This window comes from Haematobia irritans, chromosome 5 (genome assembly GCF_050003625.1).
Source record: "Haematobia irritans isolate KBUSLIRL chromosome 5, ASM5000362v1, whole genome shotgun sequence".
Lineage (NCBI taxonomy): Eukaryota > Metazoa > Arthropoda > Insecta > Diptera > Muscidae > Haematobia > Haematobia irritans.
In genome coordinates, this window is record NC_134401.1 from 84,309,663 (window position 1) to 84,330,314 (window position 20,652).

Sequence of the window (20,652 nt, forward strand, 5' to 3'; positions counted from 1 at the left end):
ATGAAACTTTCTCCAAACATAATAATTCCATGAACTTAAATAAAGTTAAATTGGCTTTAGTGAAATAGAGAGTTCACGTTTTTTTTTGAGTGTAGAGCAAAATAATATTTTTGGGCTGTGAACATGTGCCATGATTGTCGCATGTAAGATGTTTATTATCACAATGGGCTGAAATATCGGGCTGCCACCACCAAATACCTAACCTAACATACTTGCAAAAATTCTGTATGTATTTAAAGGTAGTATACTCGTATTCTCAATTTCTTCTAAAAATGCTTTTAAAAGATTTCTTCAACAGTTTTGCCAATAAAAATTCATTTGAAACCTATTCACAAATGCGTTGAATGTAAGCCCAGTTAAATTTGTGTTGATAACGGGAGTTACTCTCAAATTGATATGGTGTTGCATTTTAAAATGATTCGTACTTGTAGTTTGTACTTATATATACAATAATACTAAGTATAAACTAGGGTTTCTTCCAAAGTACGTTTGTATCTTAAAATATACAGTGCGCATTTAAGGGTTAGTTATACAATAATGCAAAGTATAAATTATGATTAAGACTGTCATCCACAATCGAGTTACCTGGGTTATGTAAACACACTGTTGGAAAAATATGTTTTTCATATGTTCCGATATAAACAAAATGTGTTTCAAGCACAATTTTTTAAACACAATATATTTAAGTGCAAAAATGTATGTTCCTAAACTAGCATTAAATGTTTGGGACACATATGTTAATATGTTAGAATATATTATGTTTGGGAAGAGAATGTTTCATAAAAATAATATGTGTGAATGTATTCAGTGAGCGACCGAGAGAGAGTATAGAGAAAAAAATAGAGATGGAAACCGGGAGGGTTGACGAAAGATATCAACATAACACAGCGAGAGAATCAAAAGAGAGCAATTTCTGTGAAACTGCTTGTATGTTGTTTCGGAAAACTGTTTTATGTGTTAATTTGTTTTGGCTATGCGCTTGGCATATTAATAAGGCTTAAGTCTAAATATTATTTAATTTGAATATCAAATTGCGTATTCGGAGTAAAGAGAAAAGACATTCGGAACCAAGAGAATAGACATTAAAAAAACAGCATGTGTTTTGCCTTGCGAGCAGCAGTTTAGGTTTGTCTAGACATGTGTTTTGTTTATCATTTTGGCATTATGGGCACAATTTTTTTTCTTGGTTCAAAAGAAATCGGAACGTACACGAGTAAATCAAAATATTTAGGAAGAAGGAAATTAAAAAAAACAGTGGGAAATATATAAAAATTACTAAGGGATCTTCAGAAAGAAATAAGTTTAGTTACTCGTTATTAATACACGGACGAAAACGACTGTTTTTCATATGTTTTGTTATAAAAATTATATGTTTGGAACTCAAACCTTTTTAACACAATATTTTTAAGTGCAAGCACATAACGTTCATAAACTAGCATAACATGTTTTGGACATATATGTTGATATGTTAGAATATATTATGTTTGGGACATAAAATGTTTGTAAATATAATATGCTTGGATGCAAACATATATTAATTTAGAAGTGGATGCAAACATATATTAATTTAGAAATATATGTGTTTCGAAAAAGAGACCTAGAGAGTATGCTGCGAGTAAAAGAATGGAAGTAAGCAATTGGCGCCTTAAAAACCAAGCAAAAAAATTTGGAAGTTCTTCCAAGGGCACAACTTTAAAAGCACTTCCAGAAGATGCACTCCCAATGATGTCCTTTATTTTAACTACCCACACGGATGAAAAAGACTGTTTTTCATATGTTTGGCTATAAACATTATATGTTTGGAACACAAATTTTTAAACACAATATTTTTGAGTGCAAGCATATAATGTTCATAAACTAGCATAACATGTTTGGGACATATATGTTAATATGTTAGAACATATTATGTTTGGGACATAAAATGTTTGTAAATATAATATGCTTGGATGCAAACATATATTAATTTAGAAATAGCCTATAAACATATATGTGTTTAGTAGCTTGGAGCGCTATTTTACAGGGAGCGATATTGAATTAAGTTGGTGGTTGTTGCTTGTTATTAGAAAATTAACATTTTATTTTTCCTTGGGCAATTGATCAGCTACTTCTTTGATCCTTACAAACTGTGTGGTCCGCTGTTCGAATCCCCGTCCGGCAAAAGGTAAAATTAAAATAAAAAATCATACAATTGAATAATTTCTTCTACAATGTTTGTATTACAGAAAAAGGTGCTAAGAACTAAAAAATCTCGTGGAAGTGAGAAAGATGTGGGGGAATATACAATTGGGCAGAAACAAAATTTTGAGCATTCAACCTATGTTGTTAGCACCTATATTACCTGTTTATTTTCATAATTCATTATGATTGTAAATATATAAATAAATAAATAAAATTTTGAGCACAATATTGTTTGGGAGAATTTTTTTAAGCATATAATATTTTTGGGTGCAAAATGCTTCCAAACATATTATATGTTCACATAATAACATATTGTTTTTTGGAAGACAACATTATTGAATTTGGATGCAAAAATACAAAATGTTTGGAACTTAGACCACCCAAACATATATTGTTTAGACCAATATGCTTTCAAACATATTATATATTGGAAGAGATCAAACATATAAATGTTTGGGCAATACCCAAAAATGTATATGCTTGAAGCAAAATATGTTTGGGAGTATATGTTACAGAAGCGATTTTTTGTGAGCGTGTAGTTGGCTCGGTTTTTTTTGAGCGTGCATCCTCTATCTTCATTCGTTTTGTTTGTTATTGTTGGTTTCTCTTCCATCATTATTGTTGTTTTTGATCTCAGCTTAAGCTTAAGCTTAATAATGATTGAAGAGAAACCAACAATAACAAACAAAACGAATGAAGAAAATTATAATATTTTTGGGCTCAAAATGCTTCCAAACATATAACAAACAAACATAATAATGTTTCGGCAATATCCAATAATATATGTGCTTTTGCAAAATATGTTTGGAACATATGTTAGAGAAGCAATTTTTTGAGGGTGCAGTTGTCGATGGTAAGGAATCTTCAAACTTCTTAACATTGTAATTTCCTATGGTAGTTAATAACTAAAAGGCAGTTAAGGTTACTTTAATTTTTGATTGGTAGATACACCCTCAAGAAAAAAGAAAGTCGCTTCTGTAACATATACCCCAAACACAGTTTGCTTCAAGCATATATATTTGCAGGATTGATCCAAACAAAATATTGTATATATAATTTTAAGGCGCCATTTGGTTACTTTCATTCTTTTGATTGCAGCATACTCTCTATACACAGAAAAAAATATCACCAAAATATTTCTAATTAAAAAGTTAATTGAAGTTGAAAATTTTTTCAATTAATAAATTAATTGATACAATTAACTTTTTAATCAAATTCGGAAGACTAATTCAGTCAAAAAAGTGCTGATTTTTTTTTTAATTTTTAACTGAAAACGTATTTCAAACAATCATTTGTTAATCCAAATAAAAACTCTAAGCCAATTCAGAAAGTAATTAAATATTTACATTTTTTACTTAATTAATTAATAAATTAATTGAGTTTTGCAATCAACATCAATTAAATTTTTAATTGAATCAATTAAAAAATTAATTGAAATTTGCTGAAAAAAATCAATTAATTTTTTAATCAAGAATTTTTTCTAAGCCCAATTAAAACTGTGATTGATACTATCATTTTGGTGATTGAAGACATTTCAATTAAAAAATTAATTGGATCAATTAATTTGGTGATTGAATCAGAAAAAAAGTTTTTTGTGTGTATCTCTCTTTCTAACCACATTAAAATATATTTGCATCCAAACATATTATGTCGAAAAATGTCGTGACTTACGAATAATTTTATGAGTAATTTACCCATAGAACCTGACTGAAAATATGAGTATGATTAAAATCGAGAGCGTTATAAAACTTTTAACAATTAGGATGTCACTAAAATTATATATGAATTGAACTCGTAAGCATTTTATGTTCGTAAGCGAGATTATTTTTGGCGTGAGCGTGTTTTTCCGAAATTTGTTACACACGCACACTCATGAAGATATTATTGTCGTGACTCACGCTCACGCACGACATTTGTTTGGTTAATCACGCTCACGCACACTCATGCCGTTACCATAGCGTGACTCACGACTCACGACAATTTTGTGTCACGTGCACACCTCTACTCCGCAGCCTCTTGGAGGAGCAAAATTCATCCGATCCGGTTGAAATTTGAACCTGGTGTTAGTATATGGCCGCTAATAACCATGCCAAAATTGGTCCATATCGGTCTATAGTTATATATAGCCGATCCCCAATCACAAAAAAATTGGGCCATATCGGTTCATAATCACGGTTGCCACTCGAGCCAAAAATAATCTACCAAAATTTATTTCTATAGAAAATTTTGGCAAAACTTTATTTCAATAGAAAATGTTCTCAAAATTTTAGTTCTATAGAGAATATTGTCAAAATTTTACTTCTATTGAAAATATTGTCAAAATTTTATTTCTATAGAAAATTTTGTCAAAATTTTATTTCTATAGAAAATTTTGTCAAAATTTTATTTTTATAGAAAATTTTGTCAAAATTTTACTTCTATAGAAAATGTTATCAAAATTTTATTTCTGTAGAAACTATTGTAAAAATTTTATTTCTATAGAAAATTTTGTCAAACTTAATTATAAACGTATTTAATCGGTCTTTTTATACCCTGCTCCACACTGTGGAACAGGGTATTATAAGTTAGTGCATATGTTTGCAACACCCAGAAGGAGACGAGATAGACACATGGTGTCTTTGGCATAAATGCTCAGGGTGGGCTCTTGAGTCGATATAGCCATGTCCGTCTGTCCGTCTGTCCGTGAACACATTTTTGTAATCAAAGTCTAGGTCGCAGTTTTAGTCTAATCGACTTCAAATTTGGCCCAAGTACGTGTTTTGGCTCAGAATAGATACCTATTGATTTTGGAAGAAATCGGTTCAGATTTAGATATAGCTCCCATATATATCTTTCGCCCGATATGGACTAATACGGTCCCAGAAGCCAGAGTTCTACCCCAATTTGGTTGAAATTTTGCACTAGGAGTTCAATTAGTAGTGTAGTCTAGTGTGCCAAATTTTATTGAAATCGGTTCAGATTTAGATATAGCTCCCATATATATCGTTCGCCCGATTTACACTCATATGACCACAGAGGCCAATTTTTTGCTCCGATTTAGTTGAAACTTTGCACAGGGAGTAGAATTAGCATTGTAGCTATGCGTGCCAAATTTGGTTGAAATCGGTTCAGATTTAGATATAGCTGCCATATATAGCTTTCGATCGATTTACACTCATATGACCACAGTGGCCAATCTTTTACTCCGATTTAGTTGAAATTGTGCACAGGGAGTAGAATTAGCATTGTAGCTATGCGTGCCAAATTTGGTTGAAATCGGTTCAGATTTAGATATAGCTCCCATATATAGCTTTCGCCCGATTTACACTCATATTGCCACAGAGGCCAATTTTTTGCTCCGATTTAGTTGCAATTTTGCACAGTAAGTAGAATTAGCATTGTAGCTATGCGTGCGAAATTTGGTAGAAATCGGTTCAGATTTAGATATAGCTCCCATATATAGCTTTCGCCCGATTTACACTCATATGACCACAGAGGCCAATTTTTTGCTCCGATTTAGTTGAAATTTTGCACAGGGAGTAGAATTAGCATTGTAGCTATGCGTGCCAAATTTGGTTGAAATCGGTTCAGATTTAGATATATCTCCCATATATAGCTTTCGCCCGATTTACACTCATATGACCACAGTGGCCAATCTTTTAGTCCGATTTAATTGAAATTTTGCACCGGGAGTAGAATTAGCATTGTAGCTTTGCGTGCCAAATTTGGTTGAAATCGGTTTAGATTTAGATATAGCTTCCATATATATGTTTTTCTGATTTCGACAAAAATGGTCAAAATACCAACATTTTCCTTGTAAAATCGCCACTGCTTAGTCGAAAAGTTGTAAAAATGACTCTAATTTTCTTAAACTTCTAATACATATATATCGAGCGATAAATCATAAATAAACTTTTGCGAAGTTTCCTTAAAATTGCTTCAGATTTAAATGTTTCCCATATTTTTTTAATAACATTGTGTTCCACCCTAGTGCATTAGCCGACTTAAATTTTGAGTCTATAGATTTTGTAGAAGTCTATCAAATTCTTCCAGATCGAGTGGTATTTAAATGTATGTATTTGGGACAAACCTTTATATATAGCCCCCAACACATTTGACGGATGTGATATGGTATCGAAAATTTAGATCTACAAAGTGGTGCAGGGTATAATATAGTCGGCCCCGCCCGACTTTAGACTTTCCTTACTTGTTTAGTTTAATATATACCACGTATGGAGTACCTTGTAATTTAGAAGACGGTGTTAGGAAGTTTTAAGATACCTTCCCATCGGCGAGTTTTAGGTTAGGTTAGGTTATGTGGCAGCCCGATGTATCCGGCTCACTTAGACTATTCAGTCCATTGTGATACCACAGTGGTGAACTTCTCTCTTATCACTGAGTGCTGCCCGATTCCATGTTAAGCTCAATGACAAGGGACCTCCTTTTTATAGCCGAGTCCGAACGGCGTTCTACATTCCAGTGAAACCACTTAGAGAAGCTTTGAAACCCTCAGAAATGTCACCAGCATTACTGAGGTGGGATAATCCACCGCTGAAAAACTTTTTGGTGTTCGGTCGTAGCAGGAATCGAACCCACGACCTTGTGTATGCAAGGCGGGCATGCGAGAGTTACCGCAACAAAGTATTTCAAAGGTGGATGACAGTCTTCAGTAGAAGTTTCTACGCAATCCATGCTGTAGGGTACATAAGCTTCGGCTTGGCCGTATATACCTGTTTTTTTTTTTTGCAATTCTAAGATTGGACTTGCACCAAATATTTTATTTCATATGTACTACAACCGGTTTACCCAATAAAAACTTTCTGCAATTTGGTTGTAATTTTTGAAAACAGTCACACGAATAAAAACTATTTTCCAAATTCGCAAATATTTTTTCTTGAAGCACGTGCGTACTAATGAAAATAAACTTGGTAATTGACAACAAAATTAACCACCCAACTTAAAGAGAACACTTGTAGCTTTCGATTTCGTTACAGTTGTATGAATAAAACCCAAAACAACGCTGACAGTTAGTCTCAAAATACACGAAATTGCACACAGGCAATTTTAGTTAAAGGGTTAAAATTGAATTGTGTCTTTACTTACTTACTCCAATTCTCAGTTTCTTTGGCTCTGAATCAATACCAACATCGTGTTTTTTTTCAGTGTAAGTTAGCACTACGAAGGGACATCGCTAGATCGAGTAAGAATTAGAAATGGAATGAGGAATTTGGTATTCGCCCATCCTATAGAAGGTATACAATTTGTAAACTACAACCCGACATTAGATCATTATCATGTAGATGAAAATCCTGAAGTTCGCCTAACTAACCAAATAACCACAAAGTTGATGAAAATGGACGTCAAAATGTAAAGTTGCTCAAAATATGAAAAATTCAAGATTCCAAAGGAAAATAATAAATTTCCAAGTTTTGCTAGTGAAGTGTATGCGTCTCATGAAATGTTGGTTATCAATAGACCTAATATAGGGTTTCACAATATTGTCTTGATGATGATTTGTTTTTGTAGCGTGATTGAAGTGTCTGAAGAACTAAATTCCATACAATTGTTTGGACAATTTTAATTCGTTGAGAACACTTACACAACATTCTAGAAGGTTCATCCTAGAAGACTTGGATAATGATGACATATTGAATGTTATATCCAATAAGGATGTTTGTAAGAGCCCTGGGTTTGATAATATTTCACCCAAATTTGTAAGAGAATGTAAGTACGAACTAGTGCCGATTTTAGTCACCCTATTTAATAAGATTCCGTTTATCCTGACATATTTGACATTCATAAAGTAGTACCAATTCCTAAGGACATGAACACACTGGATGTCAATAGATATCGGCCTGTTGAAATTTTATCTACTATTGATAGGATACTGGAAAATATATTATGCGAGAGGCTTCAGTCATATATGGAGATGAATAAATTCATACACGACAGGAAATTTGGTTTTAGAAAAGGTGAGAGCACAGAGGAGGCATTAGTTAATGTTATTGGAACAGTATGTAAAGGATTAGATGGTGTATATAAGGGAGTGGGGGCTGTATTCTACGATTTTACGAAGGCGTTTGATCTTATTGATCATGATATTTTATTAAAGAAATTGAGTTTGTATGGAATTCAGGGAAAGGAGAATAAATTATTTGAAAGCTATTTTGTGAACAGGAAAAAGTTTGTGCAAATAAACAACTGTCGCAGTTTTATGTCTAGTGTCAAATATGGCGTTCCACAAGGTTATGCTTTGGGACCGTTGTTGTTCTCTATATATTTAAATGACTTAAAGGATCTTGAGTTAAGGGATCTTGAGTCTTAATTTGTTCGCGGATGATATGTGTTTGTTGTATCCCTACAAACATGAGGTAGCGTTGCAAATCCGGATGGAAAGAGATGCAGCATTAATTCTTGAATTTTCGAGGCTGCATAAATTGGTCATAAATCCCTCTAAAACTCAGCTTGTTAGATTTAGGCCACATAATTCAAATGAGTGGAATAATTTTACAATAACGCTAAACGGAGAGCGTGTTGCTGAGTCATATAGCGTAAAGTATTTGGGAGTAACATTACAGACTAATTTGAATTGGGATCTTCATATGATCGATTTAAAAAACAAAATAGCGCCAGCCGTTGGCATACTATATAAACTTCGATACAAATTGAACACAGAAGCGAAATTGATGATATATCAAGCTCTGATACAATCTCATCTGAATTATATGGCAATTAGTTATGGTTATAGGTGGGTATTAAGTTCGAGTTAAGCCGCTAAAATCGCTAAAGTGAAAACTAAATCAGTAAAAAAAAACGGCATACAATTATACATATTTGTTGCAAATTTTATTATAACTTGATGGGGAATACCCCACAGCAATTTTTGACAAAGTTTGTATTCCTTAAGGTGGATTAATTAAGAAAAATTGCGATTTTAGCGGCTAAACTCGAACTTAATACCCACCTTATAGGAGAAATTATGCCAATATGAGGGCTTTACAGAGGATGCAAAATACAGCTCTCAAATCTGTATATAATTTATCTAGAAATTTCTCAACCCTGGCTTTATTCAGGGATGTCGCTAAATTTATTATGCCTTTATATGGATTGCACTTATATCAAGTTGTGGTTTACGGTTTTTAAATGCCTCAATATTATTGGCTATCACCAGGTTACATTCTCTCAAAACCAGAATAATGTAAGCACGAGAGGCAGGATGAACCTTAGAATAACCTTATGTAGGCTTGAAAGAACGAAACAAAGAATAGACTTTTTAGGACCTAATGCATATAATAGTCTACCTCCTGAAATAAAGTTCACTAAAAACATTTCAGACTTTAAATTACACTCAAAAAATCCTATTTTAAATTCTGCTGAAACACTTTTACTTTAGCAACTATCTATTGCCAGCTTGCACTATAACGCCTGGTGGAGCTGGGCTCTAAATTTTTATGTATTATATACTATAATTGTAAAAAAAAAATAAATAAAAACAAGTATATACGGCCGTAAGTTCGGCCAGAACGAAGCTTATGTACCCTCCACCATGGATTGCGTAGAAATTTCTTCTAAACACTGCCATCCACAATCGAATTATTTAAGATGCGGTAACGCTTGCCGATGGCAAGGTATCTTAAAACCTCCTAACACCGTCTTCTAAATTGTATGTAAGTCCATATATATTAAATCAAAAAAGATCGATCAAATACGTATATAATTCAGTTTGACAAAATTTTCTATAGACATAAAATTTTGACAAAATTTTCTATAGAAATAAAATTTTATCAACATTTTCAATAGAAATAAAATTTTGACAAAATTTTCTTTAAAAATAAAATTTTTACAAAATTTTCTACAGAAATAAAATTTTAACAAAAATTTTCTATAGAAATAACATTTTAACAAAATTTTCTATAGAAATAAAATTTTGACAAAATTTTCTATAGAAATAAAATTTTGACAAAATTTTCTATAGAAATAAAATTTTGAAAAAATATTCTATAGAAATAAAATTTTGAAAAAAATATTATATATAAATAAAATTTTGGTAGATTATTTTTGGCTCGAGTGGCAACCATGATTATGAACCGATATGGACCAATTCTTGTGTTTAAGTTCGAGTAAAGATTAATTGGACTTAATAGTGTTCGTTAGAATTTGTATACTACTTTTTGGTACATCCCTGCCAGAGTAGAAATGTCATAATTTGAATATTAATTTATCTTGTCAAAAGCCCCGCCTTCCGCCATCTTGGTTGAGAGCATCTCTCACTTTACTTGTTATCGATAAGCCAATTGGTGCGGTTGCAAATTTATCCATATCGTTGGAAATTATAGGTAATATTGTTTACCATTAATTATAATAGAAAACACCTTAATAAAACCTTCTGCTCTTGTTATATATTGAAAATATTAAACTATCGTGTTTTTATTTTTCTCTATATTTCCATACTTTTCGCATTCGGCGAACATTTTGATCCATTCGTACCGGATAATTGGACTTCGGAGTGGAAGAATTGGTTTAACCGGTGTTTTTCTTGGTTTTTGTTATAGACACAGTCCACCTGACCTGGTCATCAATTTCACCTTAAACTCAAACCAATCAGTTCATCATCCTCAACATCTGTTTCATCGTTTTATAAGGTAAGTGCAGTGCATTTTCCCTTATAAAGTGAGTTCGCGGTCGGTGCAACAACAAATATAGTGGTCGTCCGTCCATTTAAAGAAAAAAAAAAGGTTGTTTTACAACGCTACGCGATCGGTTTTTATTATAAATATTCCTAAAAGTGGTGTACAAGTTCAGTGATATCAGTGAATATTAGTGTTTTTTTATTTAAAGTGGTTTATTTGCCTTTATTTGCGTGAAAATATCGTTTTTCATTGTTTTTAAGTAAATTTTCATTTGCCGACGGCAAAACGCATTCAAGGTTTTTGTTTTTGTATTTCCATTTTGACGTCTGTGCAAATAATTTCGGAGAGAAATAACTTAAAGTACATATTTTCACCACTTTCGTACACTAATATTCACTATACACATATATCACTCTCTTTGTTTCGTATATTCACCACTTTTTCGCGTTTTCTGTGCTGAAATTTCATTTATTAATTATTGTTTCGTTCATTTGCATACATTTGAGAACATACAAAAGCTTTTATTTTGTTTTGTTCTCATCAGTGTTGCGCTCTTAGTCGATTGCTATAGTATAGTGACTAATCGGGCACATCTCGTACTATCGTGTTATCGGATATCGATCATCATTTGAATTCTTAAGGGGGCTATACACTACGTGTAATTCCCACATTAGAATTCAAGTTGAATTCAAAGGTTTGAATATTTCCCGGTTGGAATCGGGGCTTGAATTAAAACTCGGTATATTTTGAAACTTTTACGCTCTCACACTGAGAGAAATTATTCGATCATTCAAATATTTGGTAAATTTTGAATATTTATTGGACAGGTATTTATTATTATTGATTTATTTATACCTTTGTTTATTATTATTATTATTATAATTTTTCTTGTGTCAAGCGTTCGGGGGTAATATTTTGTGCACCCTACATTCAGTATTTTCGGTTTCTGCGAACGTTTGATCTTTTGTCGGATTTTCGCGAGTTGTGGACTCGAATTAATCTTTGTAACTCGAGTTACTTTTGCGTATTTTGCTATTTTTATTGAACGGAACCTTGTCTGAGTTTGGTAATTTTATTGGCCGTTGCTTCTTGGCTATATTGTAATTTCGTATTTGGTTACATTCTTCAATTTGGTAGTTGAACGTAAAGTTAGAATGTCTGTATCTCCCTTTGATCGCTTTATTCGCGTTTCGGACGCTCTTATTAAATTCCACGCCCATTTTAATGCCATGAAAGATGAGGAGTTAGACGTCTATAGCCTCGAGATTCGAAGTGAGGAATTGGGGAAGTTGTGGACAAAGGTTCAGGATTGCTTTGAGGAATGCGCGGCTAGTTTACAGGGTGCCGGAACAACGCAAACGAGTGATATTGAATCGGTGGACGGGAAATATGACGCGTCCCATCAGGCTTATATGAATTGTTTGTCCGCGATAAATCGAAAATTGGGCCAGTTTCGTCGGTCACGTAGATCATCGATCACTTCGTCTGCGTCTTCGGTCGTTGCAGCATCGAGACGGAGTATCGGGTCTCATAAATCGACTCAAGGATCCGAAGCGATTTGGGCTAATAACGCGACTACTTCGATACCGGCTGATCGGGATGGGCAGTCGCTGCCTAATGGCAAAGCCGGGTTTAGGGGTGAAGTGGCCGTTAGTGGCCCTCCACTTTGTGATATGGTTCACAATTTGGCGTTGCCACCGTGCGATACGGATGTATTTGAGGGCAATTTTCTAGACTGGCCTACATTCCGGGATTTGTTTCAAGCAGTTTATGTTAACAATTCAAGATTAACGGACGTCGAGCGTTTGTGTCATCTTGTGCGGAAGACCAGTGGCGAAGCTAGGGAAATTGTCTCGAAGTTTCCGCTGACACATCGAAGTTTTGCCCTCGCGTGGAAGGCCCTCGTTGATGCATACGACAATAAGCGGGTTCTAGTTCACAATCAACTTAAGTCTCTCTTTGCAATTTCGGCAGTATCGGTAGAGACAAGTGCGGGTTTGAAATCGATTCAACGTGGAATCAATGGCTGTCTTTCGGCATTGAATACGTACGAAGTTTCGACCGATAATTGGGACCAGATACTCGTTTTTATTTGCCTTCAACGTTTGCCGCGGCTCACACAGACTCTTTGGGAGCAGAGTGTTAGGGACAAATCAGCCCTTTCGTCGTGGGCGGATTTAGACGCTTTTTTGTCCGAAAGGGTTCGTACGTTGATGTGTTTGCATGATTTGCGGGAAGACACGTCTTCGAAGCGTTCTCAGGAAAAGAAGGTAAAAGCGCATTTTACCAATGCGTCTTCTTCTAAATCGTCGCGTGCTTCGTCGGAATCTAAGTGCGTTATTTGTCCTAAACATAATCATAGACTTTCGGCTTGCGTTAAATTTGGTAAACTCTCGGTATCGGAACGTTACATAGTGGTAAAACGTAACCGGTTGTGCTTGAATTGCTTAATGAAAGGTCATGAGATGAAGGATTGTCCAAGACAATATTCGTGTGCAAAATGTAATTCGAGACATCATTCGCTATTGCATCGCGATTCTACGCCGTCTAATAGCGCGACTTCGGCGACGGGTTCGACCAACACCTTGTCGAGTTCAGCGGCTAGTTTTCAACCGAGAACTATGCCTTCGGTTGATCAGCCGCAACCTTCTACCTCGTCGGCGTGCCTACCTCGCCAGGCATTTCATACGACGCAAAATAGGGCCGTGCTTTTGGGAACTGCGATGATTAATATCATGCACGATGGGGTTTCATATCCGGCACGCGCTTTGATTGACCCCGCTTCAGAATCTTCGTTTCTGACGGAACGCTTTCGAAATCGGGTGAAACTACCGGTTCACGCGGCTAATGTTACAATTTCGGGGGTAAATAGCGCAATTTCGGCCAAATCGAGTAAAATGTGTAATTTGAAAATCGGATCTCCACTCAACGCGTCGGTTTTGTTGGAAACTATGGCTATAGTGCTCCAATCTATATCCGGGAATTTACCTTCCTTTACGGTGTCGCAGGAAGTTTTGTCTCAGATTCCGGATATTCGCTTAGCTGATCCGAATCTTTTCGTGTCGAGACCGGTCGATATTCTACTGGGCGCTGACTTGTACCCGAGAATACTATTAGAAGGTTGCCGGCAGATTGCGGCTCAATCATTGATAGCACAGAACAGTGTTTTCGGCTGGCTAGTAACGGGTCCGATTTCTACATCGCAAATTCAAACATTTACTACGACTATAGCGGTTGATGAAGAGGAAAATTTAGATAGAACGCTTTTACGGTTTTGGGAGTTGGAGGAAACACCACGTAAAGGGGTTTTGTCCCCCTCCGATAAGTTCTGTGAGGAAAATTAAGTTCGGACAACGCGCAGAGATTCGGAAGGTAGATATATAGTTACACTTCCGCTAAAGGAAGAGCTCGGTCCTCGTGGATATTTGGGTGAGTCCCGAACAACTGCTTTGAGGCAATTTTATCGTAATGAATCGTCATTATCGAAAAGGCCGGACGTGAAATCAGTTTATGATAGTGTTGTTAAAGAATATTTGCATTTGGATCACATGAGGCCAGTATCCGCCATTTCTGCAAGTGATACACTTTCGTGTTATCTTCCACATCATCCTGTCATTAACCTCGAGAAGAAGACTTCCAAACTTCGCGTCGTATTTAATGCGTCTAATAAAACGTCCAACGGGAATAGTCTTAACGATATCCTTCACGTAGGTCCCACTTTGCAGCAGGACTTAGTCCTTCTTATTGTGCGATGGCGACTATTTAAATACGTGTTCAACTGCGATATTACACAGATGTATAGGCAGATTCGAGTGGACTCTTCTCATGCTCCGTTGCAGAGAATTGTTTTTAGGGATTCTCCGACAAGGACAGTCCAGGACTATGAACTACAAACGGTGACCTTCGGTGTAAACTGTGCACCATATCTCGCGATACGGACACTGTTACAGTTAGCTGAAGACACTGAGGAGGAGTTTCCACTCGCGGCCGATATATTACGTAAATGTATGTACGTTGATGACGTTTTGACCGGAACTCATGACCTTGAAACTGCGATAATGGCTCGGGATCAATTAATCGCGGCGCTTGCGACGGCTAAATTTGAACTGCGGAAATGGACATCGAATTATAGAGAAATTTTAGATTCACTACCGCCGGAATATTTGGTTGATGCTCAATTGCTGGCATTTGTCGAGGCTAGCAATTCGAAACCATTGGGTGTGAGATGGAATGCTCAATTGGATGCATTCTACTTCGCGGTCGAGCCTATAGCAAAAAGGTGTGGATACACTAAACGGGAAGTGTTGTCGGCTATCGCGAAATTATTCGACCCTGTCGGTTGGTTAGGTCCAGTGATAATTGTGGCAAAGATTATCATGCAGAAGGTTTGGCTTGATCGCGTCGGCTGGGATGAAATACTGCCTTCGGCAACGGCATCCGAGTGGGAAAAATTTGTAGATAGTTATCCGGATGTCAATTCGATAAATATTCCTCGGTGGATTCGTTACACACCGTGCACTTCGGCCGAGCTTCACGTATTTTCAGATGCCTCGGTTAAGGCATACGCGGGGGTAGTATATATTCGAGTTTTGGCCCCAAATGGCGAGATTGTCGTTAATTTGCTATCGTGCAAGACGAAAGTTGCTCCGTTGAAATCGGTTTCTTTGCCTCGTTTGGAGCTTTGCGGCGCTGTTTTACTCGCAAGAACGGTCATTCGAGAAATCGGTATTGATTTTGGTCGAATTTATTGTTGGACGGATTCGACTATTGTACTAGCCTGGTTAAAGAAAACGCCTTCGGCTTGGACAACATTTGTCGCGAATAGGGTATGTCGCATTCAGGAGAACGTCGGTGGTACGAATTGGTATCATGTGAGGTCGGAGGATAATCCTGCTGATCTTGGCAGCCGCGGTGTGTCCCCTTCGGATTTGGCCGCCTCTCGACTTTGGTGGCATGGGCCTCAGTGGCTATCGTGTAGTCAATCGGAATGGCCGGTTCGTGACACTTCCTCTTTTGACACCGACGTAGAAATTCGGTCTGTGAAGGCACATGCTTCTTTCGTTAATTCATACGAGGATGTTCTCGATAGATTTTCTTCTCTGGATAGAGCGCTGCGTGTTATCTCATATGTTATGAGATTCTTTTATCGGACGCATCCCGCTCATAGGCGTGATTGTAGCTATGCGGATCACAGTTTATCATCGTCTGAGATTAGGGCAACTAAAAGTCGCTTGATAGTGCTTGCTCAAAAAATGAATTATGGTAATGAATATAAGGACTTGATGGATAGGTCTTCGTTAGGTACTGGCAGTTCACTTGTTTCTTTGAACCCGTTCCTTGATGAAATGGGTGTAATGCGGATGTATGGTCGTTTGAGCCGCTCGCCTATTCTTTCGTATTCGGAGCGGCACCCTATAATTTTGCCCTACAGCTGTCGATTCACGAAGCTTTTGGTGGAATTTGTTCATTTGATTTCCATTCATGGAGGAAATCAGTTGATGTTGCGTATTCTTCGTATAGAATACTGGATACCTCGGGTGAGGAATCTTATTCGTTCGGTTATACATAGGTGTAAACCATGTCTTTTGGAGAGGAAACGGGTTTGTAGTCAGGTGATGGCTCCTCTTCCTCCGGAAAGAACTGTTCTCGACAGACCTTTTACTACGACTGGCGTAGACTATGCAGGCCCCTTTGAGGTGAAGTCGTTCACCGGACGTTATTGTCGCATAACTAAAGGTTATGTGTGCGTTTTCGTGTGTTTTGCTACTAGGGCGATTCATTTGGAAGCGGTTTCCGACTTGTCGACTGCCGGCTTTCTTGCGGCATTTCATAGGTTTGTTGCTCGTCGGGGTTGTCCTGCGACCATTTTCTCGGACAATGGGACAAATTTTGTCGGTGCGTCGCGTGAGCTTGAACGAAATTTCCGGGATGTAATTAGGGGAAGCAGTGATGTCGTGTCCTCTAAGTTTGCACACCAGGGCCTATCGTGGCGATTTATCCCAGCTGGTGCGCCTCATATGGGAGGCCTTTGGGAAGCTGGGGTGAAGAGTTTTAAGTTGCATTTCAGAAGGCAAATAGGGAATGTTCGTTTCACGTTTGAAGAGTTTTCGACGGTGTTGGCTCGTATTGAGGCTTGTTTGAATTCAAGACCTCTTTGTCCCCAATCGGATAACCCGCAGGAGCTTGACGCTTTGACACCGGGTCATTTTCTTATAGGTGCCCCTCTACTCGCCCCTGCTGAGCCAGTTATAACCGAACAGCCTCTTTCGTTGGTGAATCGGTTTCGTAAGGTACAGGCTCTTGCACAACAGTTTTGTGTACGTTGGAAAGAGGAATATTTGAAGAATCTGCATATGAGATATAAGTGGAAATTTCCTCAGCGCGATGTTATGGTAAATGACCTAGTCGTTATTCGTCATGAACAGCTTCCACCAACTTCTTGGAAATTAGGTCGAGTCGTGTCGGTTCACCCGGGCGTAGATGGTCACATTCGGGTCGCGGATATACGTACGGAGAATGGCGTTGTAAGACGACCTATAGCTAAGTTGGTCTCATTGACCGACACTTCGGCGAACTCTTTGTAATTCGTATATTTTCTCGCAGTATCATGGAAAATACCTCGTGCTTCGCTGACGACTTGGAAAATTTCGAGGTTATTATGGATCAATCGGATGATGATACTGCGTGCCCCCTTGATATGTCGGCGGTCGAACGGGCATTGTTGGAGGAGCCGATGGCGATACCGTCGCCTGCCATTCCGGAGGTTCAGCTATCGCCCCAAGAAATTGAGAGTCCACCTCCGGTAGTTGTGGATGAGCCCGTGGTGGCGCCTGCTGTAGTAGAGGCTACTGATGTTGGTCGAACTCCTGCTCAATTGGTTTGCAGGGTTTGTGGAGGTCGTCACGCATTGCGGCGGTGTCGGAAGTTCCTCTCTCTTTCGATTGAGAAGAGGATACGTATGGTGGTACGACATCGCTATTGCTACAGATGTCTAGCACAGACCCACCAGTCGAAGGATTGTCCTAGCCGGCGTAGGTGCCCCAGTTGCTCCGGGGACCACAATGTTTTGTTACACGCTGCGGCTGTGGCGCCTCGAATTGAACATGGGAGCTCGAGGTCTGCTCAGCGGATTCGTAGTGGGAACCATACGAATCGTCCGTCCGATCTTGCTGTGGCACGGTCATATTCCGATTTTGGCGGCGTCGGAGTTCTGCCTCTGCAGAATGTCGTTACTCTGGCGCCCAGCCTCGTAGTCCGCGTGTCCCCCCATGGTGTGTCCGTTCCGGTCCGTGCAGTAATCGACAACTGCGCGCGCCAAAGCCAAATCTGTCGTTCTATGGTCGAGAACTTAGGGCTACCGGTTACAAATATTGAGGGGGTCCAATTTTGCCGGTTGACAGTATCGTCCGCTTATGATCCAGAGCAGCGACTGACGTTTACTGCTCGTGTGCACGATCTAGGTCGTGTGTTGACCCCCGCCGAAGCCGTGCCAGAACGGATCAAGGAATCCTTTTTGGGATTACCTTTGGCAGATCCGCAATTTTACCGAGTGGGACGGGTTGCGATCGTTTTTGGTCCTGAGGTGTATGGGCGAATCATAACACATAGGGTGTATACGTCGCCCGGTCTCCCGGTGGCTCATTATACAATCTTCGGTTGGGTTCTGTCCGGGTTGTGTAACTGCTAGGGTAAATGCGCGAGAGCCCCCCTTTTGGGTTCTAACGGCCCCCTTTTGGCCATCGTTTTATTGTATCTCTTCGCGAGAGCCCCCTTTTTGGGGTTCTAACGGGTCCCCTTTTGACCCATCGATATATTGTCGCGAGAGCCCCCCTTTTGGGTTCTACCAGGTCCCCTTCTGACCTTACGTAATTATTTTTATTAGTTTTTTTTTGTAATCTAGTCTTAGGTTGAATTTGAAAAGATAAATGAATTAATAAATTGGATTTATGGTAAATGAACTGAAGGAAACTCACTTTGCACTGCACTTAGCCTCATTTTGTATTTTAAGTTTAGTTTTAGTTACAACATACCTTGATGTTGCAAGGCGGCCGGCAATGTTTAAGTTCGAGTAAAGATTAATTGGACTTAATAGTGTTCGTTAGAATTTGTATACTACTTTTTGGTACATCCCTGCCAGAGTAGAAATGTCATAATTTGAATATTAATTTATCTTGTCAAAAGCCCCGCCTTCCGCCATCTTGGTTGAGAGCATCTCTCACTTTACTTGTTATCGATAAGCCAATTGGTGCGGTTGCAAATTTATCCATATCGTTGGAAATTATAGGTAATATTGTTTACCATTAATTATAATAGAAAACACCTTAATAAAACCTTCTGCTCTTGTTATATATTGAAAATATTAAACTATCGTGTTTTTATTTTTCTCTATATTTCCATACTTTTCGCATTCGGCGAACATCTTGTGTGATTGGAGATCGGCTATATATAATTATAGACCGTTATGGACCAATTTTGGTATGGTTGTTCGCGGCCATATACTAACACCACGTTCCAAATTTGAACCGGATCGGATGAATTTTGCTCCTCCAATAGGCTTCGGAGTTCAAATCTGGAGAACGGTTTATATGGGGGCTATATATAATTATGAACCGATGTGGACAAATTTTTGCATGGTTATTAGATACCATATACCAACATCATGTACCAAATTTCAGCCGGATCGGATGATATTTGCTTCTCTTTGAGGCTCCGCAAGCCAAATCTGGGGATCGGTTTATATGAGGGCTATATATAATTATGGACCGATGTGGACCAATTTTTGCAGGGTTCTTAGAGACCATATACCAACACCATGTACCAAATTTCAGCAAAATCGGATGAAATTTGCTTCTCTTTGAGGCTTCGGAAGCCAAATCTGGGGATCGGTTTATATGGGGGCTATATAATTATGGACCGATGTGGACCAATTTTGGCATGGTTGTTAAAGACCATATACTAACACCATGTACCAAATTTCAGCAAGATCGGATGAAATGTGCTTCTCTTTGAGGCTTCGCAAGCCAAATCTGGGGATCGGTTTATATGGGGGCTATATATAATTATGGACCGATGTAGACCAATTTTTGCATGGTTGTTAGAGACCATATACCAACACCATGTACCAAATTTCAGCCAGATCGGATGATATTTGCTTCGCTTTGAGGCTCCGCAAGCCAAATCTGGGGATCGGTTTATATGGGGGCTATATATAATTATGGACCGATGTAGACCAATTTTTGCATGGTTGTTAGAGACCATATACCAACACCATGTAACAAATTTCAGCCAGATCGGATGAAATATGCTTCTGTTAGAGGCTCCACAAGCCAAATCTGAGGGCCCTTTATATGGGGGCTATACGTAAAAGTGGACCGATATGGCCCATTTGCAATACCATCCGACCTACATCAATAACAACTACTTGTGCCAAGATTCATGTCGATAGCTTGTTTCGTTCGGAAGTTAGCGTGATTTCAACAGACGGACGCACGGACGGAAATGCTCAGATCGACTCAGAATTTCACTACGACCCAGAATATATATACTTTATGGGGTCTTAGAGCAATATTTCGGTGTGTTACAAACGGAATGACAAAGTTAATATACCCCCATCCTATGGTGGAGGGTATAAAAAAAAGTTTCATCCAATTGATTTATAAACTATCCTTTAAAAGATGTGACAAAATAGTATTGAAATCTTAGCCGATACATGAACAACTATTCACCTTTGAATGCGTTTGCCAACTGATGTAGTCTTCAGATATGCTTCTTCAGAAAACTAGGTGATCTGAAAATGCTAACTTTGCTGCTCTCAAAAGCAATATTTCATTTTGTCTGGTGAAGCACCAAATCTTGGTAAAGGTAA

The 20,652-nt window shown here is 37.9% G+C and overlaps 1 protein-coding gene across 1 annotated transcript; it reads left to right on the forward strand.

The window, feature by feature from the left end:
* Positions 1 to 10,446: 10,446 nt before the first annotated feature.
* On the forward strand, positions 10,447 to 19,151 carry LOC142239095 (uncharacterized). Its single transcript, XM_075310856.1, has 3 exons — positions 10,447 to 10,493; positions 10,710 to 10,799; positions 17,391 to 19,151. Exon 3 carries the CDS (start codon positions 17,395 to 17,397, stop codon positions 18,472 to 18,474), a length of 1,080 nt encoding a protein of 359 aa, XP_075166971.1. The 5' UTR covers positions 10,447 to 10,493; positions 10,710 to 10,799; positions 17,391 to 17,394; the 3' UTR covers positions 18,475 to 19,151.
* Positions 19,152 to 20,652: the final 1,501 nt, after the last annotated feature.

What these genes read in the sequence shown, in the direction of transcription:
- LOC142239095 (XM_075310856.1), top strand. Translation starts at nt 17,395, where the DNA reads ATGGAAAATACCTCGTGCTTCGCTGACGACTTGGAAAATTTCGAGGTT.